Source organism: Oncorhynchus mykiss, chromosome 19, assembly GCF_013265735.2.
Source record: "Oncorhynchus mykiss isolate Arlee chromosome 19, USDA_OmykA_1.1, whole genome shotgun sequence".
Classification (NCBI taxonomy): Eukaryota; Metazoa; Chordata; class Actinopteri; order Salmoniformes; family Salmonidae; genus Oncorhynchus; species Oncorhynchus mykiss.
In genome coordinates this window covers 46334576-46355009 of record NC_048583.1, presented here as the reverse complement: position 1 = coordinate 46355009, position 20434 = coordinate 46334576, and the positions used below count along the sequence as shown (strand labels likewise).

Genomic DNA, 20434 nt, shown 5'->3' with positions numbered 1-20434 from the left:
AAACCTGTTTTTGCTTTGTTACGGGATATTGTGTGTAGATTGATGAGAAAAACAACAATTTAATTAATTTTAGAATGATGCTGGAACGTATCAAAATTTGGATAAATTCAAGGGGTCTGAATACTTTCCGAATGCACTGTGTCCATACATGTGTATGTTTGTGTGTGCATTTTATAGGACTATACATCCTGTAGAGATGCTTCTCTTGGTATATAAACCGTACTGTGTAGACTGAGACTGAAATTCAGAGAAAAACATTCAGATTATCCAGGAAATCCCAGGAAAGCTCTTTGGGTCTATGCTCAGCATAAGCCCTGCTCCCAGCAGGTGAGAATGTTAGGAGAGGAGACAGGCCTTATCCATGTGACCCAGATGCTCCTTATTAAGGCAAAGGAGGAACTGCCTGCCTGACTGACTGGGTCCTGAAGCTACAGACATGACCAGTGTTTGGTTCTGCCCTATTTAAAACTCCTTGCCAGTGGCTACTGACTGACATGTGTAAGTGTAGCTACTACAGAGCTTGTGGTCTTTGTGGCATCTTGTCTAAATACAGTATTAGAGTGTTTGGTCAAGTGCCTGATATCTGCTGAGAATGATCAACTATGATTTACAGACATCACAAACATGATCAGCTAGATGTAAATGTTCTCCTGTATTTCGCTGACGCCCCCCCCCCCCCCCCTCTCTCTCTCTCTCCCCCACAGAGAAGGACAAACATGCGAAGTCTGGGTCAGATGGGGAAGGAGCAAGTAGTAGCCAGTCGGAGAGCTCGTCCAGACTGGGCAGTCTGAAGGGAGGAGGTGAGTCACCGGCCTGAAGTCTCAGCCTGAGGGCCTCAGGGATGGGATGATATTTAATGGGCAGGCTATTCATATAGCCCAGGGCAGGTGACTATGTCAATCTGGTGCTTGATAAGCCTCCTCTGTCTACAGCTCTATCCACCATCCTTCCTTCACGCTGGTTACAGTCTTAATTCTCCTGAAGATACTCACGTAGACATGATCAACACTTCAGTAGGAAGTAATGGTGATCTGTTTTTCTCTGGATATTGTCTCTCTTATTTGAGCTATTTGTTTTTCAAATATATTTTGCACTGTGGAATGTTAAGGAGATCAGTGACTTCTGCCATGGACACGTGAGAAGTCCAAACAGCAGGAAACACTGTTTGTTTGAAAAGCGTGAGGGATCTACATTCTTTGTGGCTATTAGCTTCCTCTTCTGTAGAATTCTGTAAGCAGAGAGGTTCTAGTCTCTGTGACCGTTTCCTCAAATCCTGCTGGTGAGGCCTGTGCAGTTTTAGGCACTGAAGTGCTGCAGTCCTGATCCAGAGCGTGAGAGAGGATGACGCTCACCCTCCCTCCCCTGTGAGGGGATCACAGGGGTCAGTCACTGTGTGACGCAGAGAGTGTCAGGGAAATGACCGGACCAAGGTGCAGTGCTGTGAGCGTAGATTTCTTTTTATTTAGAATGTCGCCAACAAAAACAAGAAACAACCAAACGAACGTGAAGCTTACTAGGGCTATACAGGCCACTAACAAAGTCAACTACCCACAACTAAGGTGGAAAAACAGGCTGCCCAAGTATGATTCCCAATCAGAGACAACGATAGACAGCTATCCCTGATTGAGAACCATACCGGGCCAAAACAGAAAGAGAAAACATAGAAATAAAGAAGCTAGTCACCCTAGTCACACCCTGGCCTAACCAAAATAGAGAATAAAAGCCTCTATGGCCAGGGCGTGACAGTACCCCACCCCGAAGATGCGGTCTCCGGCCGCAAAACCTGACTCTATAGGGGAGGGTCCGGGTGGGCATTTACTTCGGTGACGGCTCCGGTGCGGGACGCAGACCCCGCTCCACCTCTGGCTCCCCCCACTTTGGTGGCGCCTCTGTACTGGGGAACCTCGCTGCAGGCCCCGGACTGGGGACCCTTGCTGCAGGAGGCTCTGTGCCATGGATCCTGTCGCTGCAGGCTCCGTGCCATGGATCCTGTCGCTGCAGGAGGCTCCGTGCCATGGATCCTGTCGCTGCAGGAGGCTCCGTGCCATGGATTCTGTCGCTGGAGGCTCCGTGCCATGGATCCTGTCGCTGCAGGCTCCGTGCCATGGATCCTGTCGCTGCAGGCTCCGTGCCATGGATCCTGTCGCTGCAGGCGCCGTGCCATGGATCCTGTCGCTGCAGGCTCCGTGCCATGGATCCTGTCGCTGCAGGCTCCGTGCCATGGATCCTGTCGCTGCAGGCTCCGTGCCATGGATCCTGTCGCTGCAGGCTCCATGCCATGGATCCTGTCGCTGCAGGCTCCGTGCCATGGATCCTGTCGCTGCAGGAGGCTCCATGCCATGGATCCTGTCGCTGCAGGAGGCTCCGTGCCATGGATCCTGTCGCTGCAGGAGGCTCCGTGCCATGGATCCTGTCGCTGCAGGAGGCTCCGTGCCATGGATCCTGTCGCTGCAGGAGGCTCCGTGCCATGGATCCTGTCGCTGCAGGAGGCTCCGTGCCGTGGATCCTGTCGCTGCAGGCTCCGTGCCGTGGATCCTGTCGCTGCAGGATCCGTGCCGTGGATCCTGTCGCTGCAGGCTCCGAGCCGTGGATCCTGTCGCTGCAGGCTCCGAGCCGTGGATCCTGTCGCTGCAGGCTCCGTGCCGTGGATCCTGTCGCTGCAGGCTCCGTGCCGTGGATCCTGTCGCTGCAGGCTCCGTGCCGTGGATCCTGTCGCTGCAGGCTCCGTGCCGTGGATCCTGTCGCTGCAGGCTCCGTGCCGTGGATCCTGTCGCTGCAGGCTCCGTGCCGTGGATCCTGTCGCTGCAGGCTCCGTGCCGTGGATCCTGTCGCTGCAGGCTCCGTGCCGTGGATCCTGTCGCTGCAGGCTCCGTGCCGTGGATCCTGTCGCTGCAGGCTCCGTGCCGTGGATCCTGTCGCTGCAGGCTCCGTGCCGTGGATCCTGTCGCTGCAGGCTCCGTGCCGTGGATCCTGTCGCTGCAGGCTCCGTGCCGTGGATCCTGTCGCTGCAGGCTCCGTGCCGTGGATCCTGTCGCTGCAGGCTCCGTGCCATGGATCCTGTCGCTGCAGGCTCCGTGCCATGGATCCTGTCGCTGCAGGCTCCGTGCCATGGATCCTGTCGCTGCAGGCTCCGTGCCATGGATCCTGTCGCTGCAGGCTCCGTGCCATGGATCCTGTCGCTGCAGGCTCCGTGCCATGGATCCTGTCGCTGCAGGAGGCTCCGTGCCATGGATCCTGTCGCTGCAGGAGGCTCCGTGCCATGGATCCTGTCGCTGCAGGAGGCTCCGTGCCATGGATCCTGTCGCTGCAGGCTCCGTGCCATGGATCCTGTCGCTGCAGGCTCCGTGCCATGGATCCTGTCGCTGCAGGCTCCGTGCCATGGATCCTGTCGCTGCAGGCTCCGTGCCATGGATCCTGTCGCTGCAGGCTCCGTGCCATGGATCCTGTCGCTGCAGGCTCCGTGCCATGGATCCTGTCGCTGGAGGCTCCGGGCCATGGATCCTGTCGCTGGAGGCTCCGGGCCATGGATCATCGCTGGAGGCTCCGGGCCATGGATCATCGCTGGAGGCTCCGGGCCATGGATCATCGCTGGAGGCTCCGGGCCATGGATCATCGCTGGAGGCTTCGTGCCAACTCCTCTTATTGTCGCCACTCTGCTTTCGCCGCCTCTATCTCCTCCCTTGGATGCCGATACTCTCCCGCCTTTGCCCAGGGTCCCTTGCCTTCCAAGATCTCCTCCCATGTCCATTCCTCCAGAAAAGGCTGCTCCTCCCGGCCACGCCGCTTGGTCCGTTTGTGGTGGGTAGTTCTGTCGCGATCGTCGTCAGGGAAATGACCGGACCAAGGTGCAGCGTGGTGAGCGTACATTTCTTTTTATTATGAATGTCGCCAACAAAAACAAGAAGCAACAAACACGACCGTGCAGCTTCCTAGGGCTATACAGGCCACTAACAAAGTCAACTACCCACAACTAAGGTGGAAAAACCGGCTGCCTAAGTATGATTCCCAATCAGAGACCGCGATAGACAGCTGTCCCTGATTGAGAACCATACCCGGCCAAAACATAGAAACAGAAAACTTAGAAATAAAGAAACTAGAAGGTCCACCCTAGTCACACCCTGACCTAACCAAAATGGAGAATATAAGCCTCTCTAAGGCCAGGGCGTGACAGAGAGAGCAGACTTAAAACATCTGCTTGGCCATGCGTCCCCTTAGTCTGGCCAGGTGGACCCCAGCCTGCCAGAGTGGGATCCATCTAAATCTCATCTGATACTGTTAACATGTGATGGGACTGGATCAGCTCGCGATTACAATAGGATCAGGCCCGTTTGGGTTCAGTGGTTTATAGATCATCTCTAGAAAGGAGAGCAAAACCCTTGACCCAGAAATTGTATTTTTGTAACAGAGAGGCTTGGTGTAAGGGGATTGCAGCCCTGTCCCTTTCATCTTTTGGCTGTCATTGAGCTATGATTCATAGTCCCATAGAGGGATGTGTGGGTTAGACCCATAAGGAAGTTGTTTTGACTGAGACGCAAAGTGCTTACAGTAAGTATTTACCTCCTCCTATTCACCTCAGGAAGGAGTGTTGCTGGAGACTATTCAGCTTTATTCAGGAGACATGATACTTACCTCCCATCTTCCCTCTCTGCCAGTTTTCTGCTTGCCACACAAACTGGTGTGTGTGCGCGGGTGTGGGCACATGCTCCTGTGTCCTCTACTTGGAGATGTAGTTCCTGAGAGGCCTTTAAAATTATATTCCTGACTCAATCTGCCACTCACTCCCTGTGGCCAGACTGCCAGACGGTGCCCAGACCCGTTCCAAGCCCCCACACCCATCCCACTCTCAACCTAAGCCCCCCGCACACAGCCCCAGACCCAATGTGGTGATGAACAGTGCTGTGGTTCCCCTCTGCATCCTTCACCATCCCAGACAGACCGATACAATGAATAATCACCTGCTAATAATGGCTTTCTTAGTGATAGGGAAGATGCAGTAAATGTCAGAGGTCGTGGATGGAGGGAACCAGTGGAGGGGAACTGCTGCAATGGCTGAGTTGATCATTTATGAGCCTTCCTCTTTTGGGGGCCTCCTCTTATGCAGAGAAAAGAGGAGGAAGTATATGAGGTTATTAATAGACCCAAGTACAACTTTGAGACAGATTTGGAGAACCTACTGAGATTTGACCTTCTCTTCTCAGGGGACTGACACCGTCTGTCTGACCAGGGAATCAATAAGCACACATGGCGCAGACACACACACACACACACACACACACGATTCCCAACCCTATTAAACAGTTGCGTCCACAGCAGTCATTGGAGACAATCCCCTTACAGCACAGTCATCATGGTGAGGTGTGTGTGTCGGGGGATTATTCCGTGCCCACTTATCAATTAGACAATAAGTGACAAACAACAGACGGGCATGTTTTTATATATTTTTTTATTTAACCTTTATTTAACAAGGCAAGTCAGTTGGGAACAAATTCTTATTAGAGGCCGACTGATTATGATTTTTCAATGCCTACCAAAAAAAAGGACCAAAAAAAGCCAATACCGATTAATCAACCATTTTTAAAAAACATTTATTTATTTATTTGTAATAATGACAATTACAACAATACTGAATGAACACTTTTATTTTAACTTAATATAATAAATCAATCAAATCAATTTATCCTCAAATAAATAATGAAACATGTTCAATTTGGTTTAAATAATGCAAAAAAAAGTGTTGGAGAAGAAAGTAAAAGTGCAATATGTGCCATGTAAAAAAGCTAACGTTTAAGTTCCTTGCCTAGAACATGAGAACATATGAAAGCTGGTGGTTCCTTTTAACATGAGTCTTCAATATTCCCAGGTAAGAAGTTTTAGGTTGAGGTTTATAGGAATTATAGGACTATTTCTCTCTCTACCATTTGTATTTCATATACCTTTGACTATTGGATGTTCTTATAGGCAGTTTAGTATTTTGCAGTGTAAAAGTATAGCTTCCGTCCCTGGGCTCGAACCAGGAACACATCAACAACAGGCATCCTCGAAGCATCGTTACCCATCGCTCCACAAAAGCCGCGGCCCTTGCAGAGCAAGGGGAACAACTACTCCAAGTCTCAGAGCAAGTGAAGTTTGAAACGCTATTAGAGCGCACCCCGCTAACTAGCTAGCCATTTCCGATTTCCGATTTCACATCGGTTACACCAGCCTAATCCCGGGAGTTGATAGGCTTGAAGTCATAAACAGCGCACGAAAGTGCTGTTTGAATGAATGCTGCCTACCACTGCTCAGTCAGACTGCTCTATCGAATATAAAATCATAGACTTAATTATAACATAATAACACATTGAAATCCGAGCTTAAGGTCATTCATATGGTCAAATCCGGAAACTATCATTTCGAAAATAAAACGTTTATTCTTTCAGTGAAATACGGAACCGCTCCGTATTTTATCTAACGGGTGGCATCCATGAGTCTAAATATTCCTGTTACATTGCACAACCTTCAATGTTATGTCATAATTACGTAAAATTCTGGCAAATTAGTTAGCAACGAGCCAGGCGGCCCAAACTGTTGCATATACCCTGACTCTGCGTGCAATGAACGCAAGAGAAGTGACAATTTCCCCAGTTTAATATTGCCTGCTAACATGAATATCTTTTAACTAAATATGCTAGTTTAAAAATAAATACTTCTATGTATTGATTTTAATAATAATGCAACGATTATGCTCTTTTCGCAAATGCGCTTTTGTTAAATCATCCCCCGTTTGGCAAAGTTGGCTGTCTTTGTTAGGAAGAAATAGTCTTCACAGTTCGCAACGAGTCAGGTGGCCCAAACGGCTGCATATACCCTGACTCTGTTGCACAGAACGCAAGAGAAATGACACAATTTCCCTAGTTAAAATAAGTTAATGTTAGCAGGCAATATTAACTAAATATGCAGGTTTAAAAAATATATACTTATGTATTGATTTTAAGAAAGGCGTTGTGTTTATGGTTAGGTACACATTGGTGCAATGACAGTGCTTTTTTCGTGAATGAGCTTGTTAAATCACCCGTTTGGTGAAGTAGGCTATGATTCAATGATAAATTAACGTGCACCGCATCGAGTATATGCAATGCAGGGCAAGCTAGATAAACTAGTAATATCATCAACCATGTGTATTTAACTAGTGATTATGTGAAGATTGATTGTTTTTTATAAGATAAGTTTAATGCTAGCTAGCACTTTACCATGGCTCCTTGCTGCACTCGCATAACAGGTAGTCAGCCTGCCACGCAGTCTCCTCGTGGAGTACAATGTAATCGGCCATGATCGGTGTCCAAAAATGCAGATTACCGATTGTTATGAAAACTTGAAATCGGCCCTAATTAATCGGCCATTCCGATTAATCGGTCGACCTCTAATTCTTATTTACAGTGACGGCCTAGGTACAGTGAGTTAAACTGCCTTGTTCAGGGGCAGAACGACAGATTTGTACTTTGTCAGCTCAGGGATTCGAGTTAGCAGCCTTTCGGTTACTGGCCCGATGCTCTAACCACTAGGCTACCTGCCGCCCCAAACCTTCCATGTTGATGACACACATTATGAGGGTCGTAATGGTCGTAATGATTCCCATAATGGCCTTTGTCTGCATGATTCATGTTGCTGTTATGTTTTCACATGATGGTCATAATTGTGCGTGGGGTTTTGGTGCCGGTATGTGACAATAAGATATGTAATAGATGTCTGTACAGAAGTCCTGCAATGCTGTTGATATTGAAAGTACGGTTCTTCCCTCTGAGATTAATCTAGTATGTTTGTTTTCTCTGTGTTACAGAAGTGGCCACAGGGAACCTTCTAGACTTGGCAGAGGGAGCAAACGTGGCGCTGCTGCGCTCGGGGACAAAGGAGAGCGAACCAGACCCATTCATGACGCACAACCACACCACAGAGAACAACAATACTGTATGGGTAAGAGAATGGGGGCTAGAATAGAACCACTGTAGCTACACATGCTTAATAAGAGGGGCGATGCTTTATGGATGAGAGAATGAAGGCTTGGAGAGCTGTATGGTTACATCAAATGGACATAGAATGGCTACCAGTATACTGTAAGGGTAAGATTGAAATAATACAGTATTGACAGTAGCTCCTAGCATACATACTTGATTCAAAGGCAGTGTCTTTATTATAGAGTAAGATTATGGGTTGAGTTTAGCTCAGGACAATGGTGCATTGAATAGAACAAGACTTATCAGATGGTCCCCATAGCAGGGGAGGGTGTGGAGCTGTTATTCTGCAATCATATACTTATATTACAGGGAACGTTTGGATAGAGGTGTGTGTTTCCTTTAGCTGCTCAGAATCCAAACGTTCCATTTATAGTTGTAAAGGCAAAAGAGCCATTCATGATGCCATCACTTCCTGTAGTTTACCTACTGTAAACCTTTCTGAAACAAATCTAGTTTTTTAAACAGTATTTCAATTATTTTGATATGGTCTTCTTTCCCTGACCTTGTCTATATGTGTGTTTTTGTCTGGCAGGAGCTTGAGGATGGTCTGGATGAAGCTTTCTCAAGGTGTGTGATTTTACTGTGCCCTGTCCAGTCCCTCTGCATTACCACACACACACAATAGCCGGTGGTTAACCTTTCTAGCGGGAACCCCTCGACAAAATTCCGCTGAAAAGGCAGCACGCGAAATTCAAAAATATTTTTTAGAAATATGTAACTTTCACACATTAACAAGTCCAATACAGCAAATGAAAGATAAACATCTTGTTAATCTACCCATCGTTTCCGATTTCAAAAATGCTTTACACCGAAAGCACCACATATGATTATGTTCGGTCATAGCCAAGTCGAAAAAACAGACATTTTTCCAGCCAAAGATAGGAGTCATAAAATGAATGACTAACCTTTGATGATCTTCATCAGATGACACTCATAGGACATCATGTTACACAATACATGTATGTTTTTTTCGATACTGTGCATATTTATATCCAAAAATCTCAGTTTACATTGGCACCTTACGTGCAGTAATGTTTTGATTCCAAAACATCCTGTGATTGTGCAGAAATACTCATAATAAACATTGATAAAAGATACAAGTGTTATTCACAGAATTAAAGATAGACTTCTCCTTAATGCAACCGCTGTGTCAGATTTCAAAAAAACTTTACGGAAAAAGCATAATCTGAGAACGGCGCTTAGAACCCAAAACAGCCAGAGGAATATTCACCATTTTGGAGACAAAAAAGTTATAAACAACACCATAAATATTCACTTACAGTGCCTTGCGAAAGTATTCGGCCCCCTTGAACTTTGCGACCTTTTGCCACATTTCAGGCTTCAAACATAAAGATATAAAACTGTATTTTTTTGTGAAGAATCAACAACAAGTGGGACACAATCATGAAGTGGAACGACATTTATTGGATATTTCAAACTTTTTTAACAAATCAAAAACTGAAAAATTGGGCGTGCAAAATTATTCAGCCCCTTTACTTTCAGTGCAGCAAACTCTCTCCACTCCAGAAGTTCAGTGAGGATCTCTGAATGATCCAATGTTGACCTAAATGACTAATGATGATAAATACAATCCACCTGTGTGTAATCAAGTCTCCGTATAAACGCACCTGCACTGTGATAGTCTGAGGTCCATTAAAAGCGCAGAGAGCATCATGAAGAACAAGAAGCACACCAGGCAGGTCCGAGATACTGTTGTGAAGAAGTTTAAAGCCGGATTTGGATACAAAAAGATTTCCCAAGCTTTAAACATCCCAAGGAGAACTGTGCAAGCGATAATATTGAAATGGAAGGAGTATCAGACCTCTGCAAATCTACCAAGACCTGGCCGTCCCTCTAAACCTTCAGCTCATACAAGGAGAAGACTGATCAGAGATGCAGCCAAGAGGCCCATGATCACTCTGGATGAACTGCAGAGATCTACAGCTGAGGTGGGAGACTCTATCCATAGGACAACAATCAGTTGTATATTCCACAAATCTGGCCTTTATGGAAGAGTGGCAAGAAGAAAGCCATTTCTTAAAGATATCCATAAAAAGTGTCGTTTAAAGTTTGCCACAAGCCACCTGGGAGACACACCAAACATGTGGAAGAAGGTGCTCTGGTCAGATGAAACCAAAATGGAACTTTTTTGCAACAATGCAAAACGTTATGTTTGGCGTAAAAGCAACACAGCTGAACACACCATCCTCACTGTCAAACATGGTGGTGGCAGCATCATGGTTTGGGCCTGCTTTTCTTCAGCAGGGACAGGGAAGATGGTTAAAATTGATGGGAAGATGGATGGAGCCAAATACAGGACCATTCTGGAAGAAAACGTGATGGAGTCTGCAAAAGACCTGAGACTGGGACGGAGATTTGTCTTCCAACAAGACAATGATCCAAAACATAAAGCAAAATCTACAATGGAATGGTTCACAAATAAACATATCCAGGTGTTAGAATGGCCAAGTCAAAGTCCAGACCTGAATCCAATCGAGAATCTGTGGAAAGAACTGAAAACTGCTGTTCACAAATGCTCTCAATCCAACCTCACTGAGCTCGAGCTGTTTTGCAAGGAGGAATGGGAAAAAATTTCAGTCTCTCGATGTGCAAAACTGATAGAGACATACCCCAAGCGACTTACAGCTGTAATCGCAGCAAAAGGTGGCGCTACAAAGTATTAACTTAAGGGGGCTGAATAATTTTGCACGCCCAATTTTTCAGTTTTTGATTTGTTAAAAAAGTTTGAAATATCCAATAAATGTTGTTCCACTTCATGATTGTGTCCCACTTGTTGTTGATTCTTCACAAAAAAATAAAGTTTTATATCTTTATGTTTGAAGCCTGAAATTTGGCAAAAGGTTGCAAAGTTCAAGGGGGGCCGAATACTTTCGCAAGGCACTGTACCTTTGATCTTCATCAGAAGGCACTCCCAGGAATCCCAGGTCGACAATAAATGACTGATTTGTTCCATAAAGTTCCAAATGGTCTGTCATTTTTGTCGAAATAGCCACTTGTTGTTAGCGTATTCAGCCCAGTAATCCATCTTCATGAGGCGCAGGTACTTCATCCAGACAAAAACTCGAAAAGTTCCATTACAGTCCTTTAGAAACATGTCAAACGATATATGGAATCAATCTTTAGGATGTTTTTAACATAAAACATCAATAATGTTCCAACCGGAGAATTCCTATGTCTGAAGAAAGCACTGGAACGAGAGGTAACTCTGTCGGGAGCGTGCGTCATGAGACCAAAGCACTCTGCCAGGCCAGGGTCTCATGAGCCCCTCCTTTATAGTATAATCCTCATTCAAGTTTCTAAAGACGGTTGACATCTAGTGGAAGCCATAGGAAGTGCAAATTTATCCATATCTCAATGTGAATTTGGTAGGCCAAGCTTTAAAAAACTACAAACCTCAGATGTCCCACTTCCTGGTTGGATTTTTCTCAGGTTTTCGCCTGCCATATTAGTTCTGTTATACTCACAGACATCATTCAAACAGTTTTAGAAACTTCAGAGTGTTTTCTATCCATTACTAATAATAATATGCATATATTAGCATCTGGGACAGAGTAGGAGGCAGTTCACTCTGGGCATGCTATTCATCCAAAGTGAAAATACTGCCCCCTATCCCATAAAGGTTAAGGCTTGTCTTATAAACACTGCCATTCCCACCTGCTGGCTCGCCGCTGGGCACTCGCTTCACTTATATCCAAGAAACTGGCTGTGTTTAGTTTACTGGCCTCAACGCCCAACTTCATCTTCTGCTTTCTCAGCCTGCCTTTCTACTGGCCAGGCCCCACAAGCAGTGATTTAACAATAGGTTTTTAAGTGAGGACTTTGGATAGAATGTATTCTGCAAGCTTCAATGGCAGTGGTTGCGGGATAAATACACAGAGCATTGATTTTCGGTCTTACAACTAGCAGGTTCAAGGTTAACTGGACACATCCTTCAGTGTATTCTCTGTGTTCTTGTACAGACTGGAATTCCTCAAAGGCAGGGTTCGGTAGGTTACTTTTTAAGTGTAATCCGTTAGTTACTATTGTAGTTACCTGTCCAAAATTGTAATCAGTAATGTAACTTCTGGATTACCCAAACTCAGTAATGTAATCTGATTAGTTACAGTTGGATTACTTTCCCCTTAAAATAAAATTCCACCCCAAAATTATCTTTTGGTATTTGTTTCATTAGTCCATTGTTGATATAGTCCCAAAATGTTTTGCATGTCAGCAATTAAGTTATCAAGATATATTACTTTCAAAATACAGAAATACAGCCAGTATGATGCATTTTGCATCATATGATTGAAAATGCATCATACCGGTGGTATTTCTGTATTTTGAAGGTAATATATCTTAACTTGATTGCTGACATGCAAAACATTTTCCCAAAATATTGTTTTTGGGTGGAATATTCATTTTAAGAGGCATTAGAAGAACACAAAAATGATCTATCAAATGCATTTGGTGTGTCATCATAGCGGTCTCTGACGTGGTCAGACTCTCTGAGGTGGAACAAACTAAAACTTGCACCTTTTTTCAATGATTAATTTCATTGAGATAACAGAAAGATGTCATCATGTATTTTGTCACAAACATAATTTCTAAATGTAAATGTTATCCAAGAAGTAATCATCTAGTTTTTTAAAAGTATCTTTAATCCGATTACAACATTGTGGCTGGTAATGTAACTGATTACATTTACAGATTGTTTTGTAATCAGTTACTGCCCAGCCCTGCTCAAGGGCTCATTTTAAACTAACCCACCTCCTGCAGAGCTCAAAGGAGTCCATCTTGTTTCAATGACATGTCCTGATGAGGTCTTTAGGGATGCTGAATCACAATTCCCAAGATGTATTTTTTATGTTACCACTAAGATAGTCTAATTCCAGTCTTATCAGTGCTTTCATTTCCCCCTGGGCTTTTTTCATTTTGTTTCATTTGAAAGTGACGGTGGCCTCTCCTCTGTTTATCAGTCTTTGTCTGGCGGTAGGGACAGTGTGCTTCAGAGGGGCGGTAATCAAGCATTGAGACCATTCTAGTGCTGTTATCAGATAATTATTTGTCTGCACACACAGTAATTACTCACTAGGCCGTTAATCTATGCTGCTGTGCCCATCACTTCTCCACAGGGGACTCTGTGGAGTAGTGATGGGCAGTCTGACCAGAGATTGCTTTAATTGAGGGAAATTTAGTAGGCAGAGGACTTGGGGCCTTATTTATCAACCATGTGTACATTTCTTACTAAATTCTTAAGTGGAGATTCTAGTGTAAATTCCAAATTATGGGGATTTATCGAACTGTTGCGATACAACCCTGTCGGGAAAATGCCTTCCGTTAATCTTTCATAGTAACAAAACCACCCTCATTTGCTGTACTATTTGGACATTTTGGAACTGGGACATGTCTGTTTCGAAAAGAAAGTGCAATGGCAAATTTTATCACATTTCTGAAAAGGTGTGGGTAGAATATTTTTTTATATTTTGCAGTGACTTTTTCAAACTAAAAATGCATGCCGACTATAGCGAGTGCCAACCACTGGCCGCGCATTCTGCAAGATTGATTGTCTATTCAAACTATTTAAATGTAAATGCTACAGCCCACACTTCTATGCAAAAGTCAAATTGTTGTTCAATATTTTGTTATTTTTTTATTTTTTTTATTTTACCTTTATTTAACCAGGTAGGCAAGTTGAGAACAAGTTCTCATTTACAATTGCGACCTGGCCAAGATAAAGCAAAGCAGTTTGACAGATACAACAACACAGAGTTACACATGGAGTAAAACAAACATACAGTCAATAATAAAGTATAAACAAGTCTATATACAATGTGAGCAAATGAGGTGAGAAGGGAGGTAAAGGCAAAAAAAGGCCTTGGTGGCAAGGTAAATACAATATAGCAAGTAAAACACTGGAATGGTAGTATTGCAATGGAAGAATGTGCAAAGTAGAAATAAAAATAATGGGGTGCAAAGGAGCAAAATAAATAAATAAATTAAATACAGTTGGGAAAGAGGTAGTTGATAGGGCTAAATTATAGGTGGGCTATGTACAGGTGCAGTAATCTGTGAGCTGCTCTGACAGTTGGTGCTTAAAGCTAGTGAGGGAGATAAGTGTTTCCAGTTTCAGAGATTTTTGTAGTTCGTTCCAGTCATTGGCAGCAGAGAACTGGAAAGAGAGACGGCCAAAGAAAGAATTGGTTTTGGGGGTGACTAGAGAGATATACCTGCTGGAGCGTGTGCTACAGGTGGGAGATGCTATGGTGACCAGCGAGCTGAGATAAGGGGGGACTTTACCTAGCAGGGTCTTGTAGATGACATGGAGCCAGTGGGTTTGGCGACGAGTATGAAGCGAGGGCCAGCCAACGAGAGCGTACAGGTCGCAATGGTGGGTAGTATATGGGGCTTTGGTGACAAAACGGATTGCACTGTGATAGACTGCATCCAATTTGTTGAGTAGGGTATTGGAGGCTATTTTGTAAATTACATCGCCAAAGTCGAGGATTGGTAGGATGGTCAGTTTTACAAGGGTATGTTTGGCAGCATGAGTGAAGGATGCTTTGTTGCGAAATAGGAAGCCAATTCTAGATTTAACTTTGGATTGGAGATGTTTGATATGGGTCTGGAAGGAGAGTTTACAGTCTAACCAGACACCTAAGTATTTGTAGTTGTCCACGTATTCTAAGTCAGAGCCGTCCAGAGTAGTGATGTTGGACAGGCGGGTAGGTGCAGGTAGTGATCGGTTGAAGAGCATGCATTTAGTTTTACTTGTATTTAAGAGCAATTGGAGGCCACGGAAGGAGAGTTGTATGGCATTGAAGCTTGCCTGGAGGGTTGTTAACACAGTGTCCAAAGAAGGGCCGGAAGTATACAGAATGGTGTCGTCTGCGTAGAGGTGGATCAGAGACTCACCAGCAGCAAGAGCGACCTCATTGATGTATACAGAGAAGAGAGTCGGTCCAAGAATTGAACCCTGTGGCACCCCCATAGAGACTGCCAGAGGTCCGGACAACAGACCCTCAGATTTGACACACTGAACTCTATCAGAGAAGTAGTTGGTGAACCAGGCGAGGCAATCATTTGAGAAACCAAGGCTGTTGAGTCTGCCGATGAGGATGTGGTGATTGACAGAGTCGAAAGCCTTGGCCAGATCAATGAATACGGCTGCACAGTAATGTTTCTTATCGATGGCGGTTAAGATATCGTTTAGGACCTTGAGCGTGGCTGAGGTGCACCCATGACCAGCTCTGAAACCAGATTGCATAGCAGAGAAGGTATGGTGAGATTCAAAATGGTCGGTAATCTGTTTGTTGACTTGGCTTTCGAAGACCTTAGAAAGGCATGGTAGGATAGATATAGGTCTGTAGCAGTTTGGGTCAAGAGTGTCCCCCCCTTTGAAGAGGGGGATGACCGCAGCTGCTTTCCAATCTTTGGGAATCTCAGACGACACGAAAGAGAGGTTGAACAGGCTAGTAATAGGGGTGGCAACAATTTCGGCAGATCATTTTAGAAAGAAAGGGTCCAGATTGTCTAGCCCGGCTGATTTGTAGGGGTCCAGATTTTGCAGCTCTTTCAGAACATCAGCTGAATGGATTTGGGAGAAGGAGAAATGGGGAAGGCTTGGGCGAGTTGCTGTTGGGGGTGCAGTGCTGTTGACAGGGGTAGGAGTAGCCAGGTGGAAAGCATGGCCAGCAGTAGAAAAATGCTTATTGAAATTTTCAATTATGGTGGATTTATCAGTGGTGACAGTGTTTCCTATCTTCAGTGCAGTGGGCAGCTGGGAGGAGGTGTTCTTATTCTCCATGGACTTTACAGTGTCCCAGAACTTTTTTGAGTTAGTGTTGCAAGAAGCAAATTTCTGCTTGAAAAAGCTAGCCTTGGCTTTTCTAACTGCCTGTGTATAATGGTTTCTAGCTTCCCTGAACAGCTGCATATCACGGGGGCTGTTCGATGCTAATGCAGAACGCCATAGGACATTTTTGTGTTGATTAAGGGCAGTCAGGTCTGGGGAGAACCAAGGGCTATATCTGTTCCTGGTTCTAAATTTCTTGAATGGGGCATGTTTATTTAAGATGGTTAGGAAGGCATTTAAAAAAAATATCCAGGCATCCTCTACTGACGGGATGAGGTCAATATCCTTCCAGGATACCCCGGCCAGGTCGATTAGAAAGGCCTGCTCGCTGAAGTGTTTCAGGGAGCGTTTTACAGTGATGAGAGGAGGTCGTTTGACCGCTGACCCATTACGGATGCAGGCAATGAGGCAGTGATCGCTGAGATCTTGGTTGAAGACAGCAGAGGTGTATTTAGAGGGGAAGTTGGTTAGGATGATATCTATGAGGGTGCCCGTGTTTAAGGCTTTGGGGAGGTACCTGGTAGGTTCATTGATAATTTGTGTGAGATTGAGGGCATCAAGTTTAGATTGTAGGATGGCTGGGGTGTTAAGCATGTTCCAGTTTAGGTCGCCTAGCAGCACGAGCTCTGAAGATAGATGGGGGGCAATCAGTTCACATATGGTGTCCAGAGCACAGCTGGGGGCAGAGGGTGGTCTATAGCAGGCGGCAACGGTGAGAGACTTGTTTTTAGAGAGGTGGATTTTTAAAAGTAGAAGTTCAAATTGTTTGGGTACAGACCTGGATAATAGGACAGAACTCTGCAGGCTATCTTTGCAGTAGATTGCAACACCGCCCCCTTTGGCAGTTCTATCTTGTCTGAAAATGTTGTAGTTTGGAATTAAAATGTCTGAATTTTTGGTGGTCTTCCTAAGCCAGGATTCAGACACAGCTAGAACATCCGGGTTGGCAGAGTGTGCTAAAGCAGTGAATAGAACAAACTTAGGGAGGAGGCTTCTAATGTTAACATGCATGAAACCAAGGCTATTACGGTTACAGAAGTCGTCAAAAGAGAGCGCCTGGGGAATAGGAGTGGAGCTAGGCACTGCAGGGCCTGGATTCACCTCTACATCGCCAGAGGAACATAGGAGGAGTAGAATAAGGGTGCGACTAAAAGCAATAAGAATTGGTCGTCTAGAACGTCTGGAACAGAGAGTAAAAGGAGGTTTCTGGGGGCGATAAAATAGCATCAAGGTATAATGTACAGACAAAGGTAAGGTAGGATGTGAATACAGTGGAGGTAAACCTAGGTATTGAGTGATGAAGAGAGAGATATTGTCTCTAGAAACATCATTGAAACCAGGAGATGTCATTGCATGTGTGGGTGGTGGAACTAATAGGTTGGATAAGGTATAGTGAGCAGGACTAGAGGCTCTACAGTGAAATAAGCCAATAAACACTAACCAGAACAGCAATGGACAAGACATATTGACATTAAGGAGAGGCATGCTTAGTCGAGTGATCAAAAGGGTCCAGTGAGTGGAGAGGTTGGTTTAGGGTCACGGCGATTTAGACAGCTAGCCAGGCCAACCGGTAGCAAGCTAGCATAGGATGGAGGTCTGTTGTTAGCCACCTCTTGCGTTCGGTCAGTAGATTAGTAGGGTTCCGTGTGGTAGAGGGGATTAATCCAAATCACACAACAACAACAAAAATAAGAACAATAGATATAGTTATAGAGGCCCGAGAAGAAAACATAATAAAAATAAATAAATTGTCCGATTGTCTATTCAGATAGCAGCCGGTAAGACAGCTAACGGTTAGCGGGCCGCAGATGGGCGTTCAGGTAACGTCGCGACAGAGGAGCCAGCCGGATCTCATTCAGGTAGATAACGTCGGCAATCCGGTTGTGAAGGCCCGGTGGGGCTCCGCGTAGGCAGTGAAACGGGTCCGGATAGGTGACTGCAGCCCAGGAGTGAATGATGGAACTCAGGAGTGATTGACGGAGCTGGCTAGCACCGGAACAATCGATGTTTGCTCCGGAATCGACGAAAGCCGACTGTCACACGGATAGCAGCTAGCTAGCTAATCAATAATCAATCGATGATTGGGTTTCTATCTCCTGCCTTGGTATAGGCTCTAATATTAAATGGGGTATGACGTCGCACTCCTATCTCACAGCAATACTGTAGCCTACCCGTACTATCAAATATTTTAAATAGGCTACTGGTCTATATACTTCCAGGCTTTATTGGCTATTGAATTATTAATGGATAAATGGTAGCCTAATATTTGTTGTCTAGCGGGAATAAGCTAGTCATGTCAGAAAATAGAGTATGATTTAGGCCTTAAGTCAAAAACATTATGCTGTGATCTCCTTACCAATGGCAAAGGTATCTGTTTTATTACGTTATTTGCTTGCAATACAATTGATCAACCACTAGAAGTTGTGTGTATGCATGGTGAGAGCTGTTGTTTGATACACACACTTTCCCATGTTCAAAATGGATAAATACCAACTATGCAGGAAAACTGGCACACCCAAGGTTTAGAGTATTTTTGTTACGCACACACCATTGATAAATGAGTCCCCCCGGTTCAAGCCTTTTATCTATCAGAGAGCGCTGATTGCAGAGCTGCACTCTTATTATTGAAGTAGTGGGTGTTGAGCTGTGGTGAAGAGTGAGAGGAAGTTCTGTCACTCTGTATCTCCATATGAGGGCTGCTGAACTGATTCACTGTCACTTGGACTGACCAAACATGACTGATGTCAGTAACTGACTGATGTCAGTACTTGCTTTCCTTGTCTGCCTGTAGCCAATATATGATATGAGTATGGATCGTTTTTAGTTACTTGAGGAGACTTTGAAGTGGCAACTGGAGATTTTCAACAAGCTCCTAAGAGCACTTTGAGTATAGACTTTCTAAAAAGACCAAAACCAGCGATGACAGAAAAGAAGCTTCTGTCTGTGAGACTTTAGTCATTCTCTTGACTGGGTTGTTTATAAACTCCCTGCATAATGACAGTCAGGGGTATGTTGTTGTTGCTAATGCTTGTTCTTTCCTTTATTTTACCTCTGGGAAGGGGGTGAAATGAGATCAGACTTTTCCTCTTGAGTTTCAGGAAATAACTCTTAGTAAAAGGCAGTTTATTGGCAGATGGGCTTTTCTCCCTCAACTTGCTGTGGGTGGTATAATGGGGTAGCAGAACTCTGGAAGTCCAGGGATGCCTGTCATTTTAGACTGAATGGTTTTCCTCCTTCGGGACTTCTTCTGAAGCAAATAACAGTTTTAGTGACAATCCTCCATCCCTGTTATTTTGTTTTTTTACTAGTGAGTTATAAAATAAGAGACAGAGTTGACATTTCTTGCATTCATTCTCTGTGTGAGTGATTTAGTTTAGCTGTATGGGCACCTAAACCTTCTCTCCTTGTAAATTCCTTTAAACATCGATATGAAGGAAGTTTGTGCCCAGGAGTCGGAACTCTCAACACTGACACTGACCTCACTAAGATCGCTGTAACTCAAGAAGGATTACAGTGCCATCTTCTGGCTGCAGGAAGTTAATGCAACTTTTAAGTTCATTGGGAATGCTCTGGTGTACTTCATAATACAAATATAGGGGAATAGTAAAACAGCTGTCTGACAATTGACATTTCCTTTGCACCCCTCAGCCGCAGTCTGGATAGCTTTGAATCATACTCAGGTAATGATGTCATCCATTGGATGTGCAGTGTCCCACCCTCACTTCCCCCAGTCACCCCCACTCCATTCACCACCCTCACCACAACTGTGACCCCTTTGTCACTCTCCATCCTCACCGTACCCAGCCCATCTGTCTGAGCATGGATGTGGATCTGTAGCATTCTGCCATTACAAACGCCTGTAGTTGCATATGTCCCCATAGGAGCATCCCATTACCATGGCTCAGAACCCTGTCCTATTGACTTCCCTTATGTTGAGACCACGCTGAGCAAACGTATGGCTCAAACCAAGACAGAGAAGTTACCCGTCTGATGTAAATTTGGACTACAGGTTCCAACATTACACCAGCAAAGTGCACAGAGTTTGGGAAGGCTGTGCTGTGTATGAACGGCAGGGTTCTCTGCTAACATGTTGATTGTTGTCATTTATTCTCATTTTGTCCATGCCCACATGGTCTTGGATTTGTGTGTTATTCTGCTTCACATCTACAGCCATTTTGCCGTTATTGCAACATCACTGAATGAGAAATGACATGGTGAGCCAAGTGGTGTTGCTGTCGTAGCAGTGAAGTGGTGTTGAGAGTCAGGCCTGAGAGTTGTAGCTGTGTGAAGTACTTAGATAACCATACCTCACTATTTGATCATTTAAAAAGACATGCCTCTACAGTTTAGGTCTGGATACTGTAACTCGAGACCAACACACTGTCTTTATAGTTGCTTACTCAAGTTTGACACATTTTTGTATAGTATCTTTCCTATCATGTCAATACACACATTTGTCATTTAAATGCTTTTAAATGTTAAAGCTACCACGTCTGTTAATTTCAATGTATTGAGTTTTCACATCCCATCTGATATTTGGTATATTTTGCCTTATGAATGTGATAAGTGAAATGTATTTTCTTCCCCTCCA

At 44.7% G+C, this 20434-nt stretch overlaps 1 protein-coding gene across 3 annotated transcripts in view; it reads left to right on the top strand.

The window, feature by feature from the left end:
• LOC110498005 (low density lipoprotein receptor adapter protein 1-B) overlaps nucleotides 1-20434 on the top strand; it is an 82444-nt gene that overhangs the window by 60582 nt on the left and 1428 nt on the right. The window contains exons 6-10 of one of the 3 annotated variants that reach the window (XM_036954935.1): nucleotides 705-800; nucleotides 7817-7950; nucleotides 8524-8558; nucleotides 19492-19523; nucleotides 20014-20429. In XM_036954935.1, the coding sequence (XP_036810830.1) occupies nucleotides 705-800; nucleotides 7817-7950; nucleotides 8524-8558; nucleotides 19492-19523; nucleotides 20014-20042 (326 nt within the window). In that variant the 3' untranslated portion in view covers nucleotides 20043-20429. Of the gene's footprint in view, nucleotides 1-704; nucleotides 801-7816; nucleotides 7951-8523; nucleotides 8559-19491; nucleotides 19524-20013; nucleotides 20430-20434 lie in introns of those variants that run through there. The other 2 variants (XM_036954934.1, XM_036954933.1) reach the window with 2 other exon arrangements.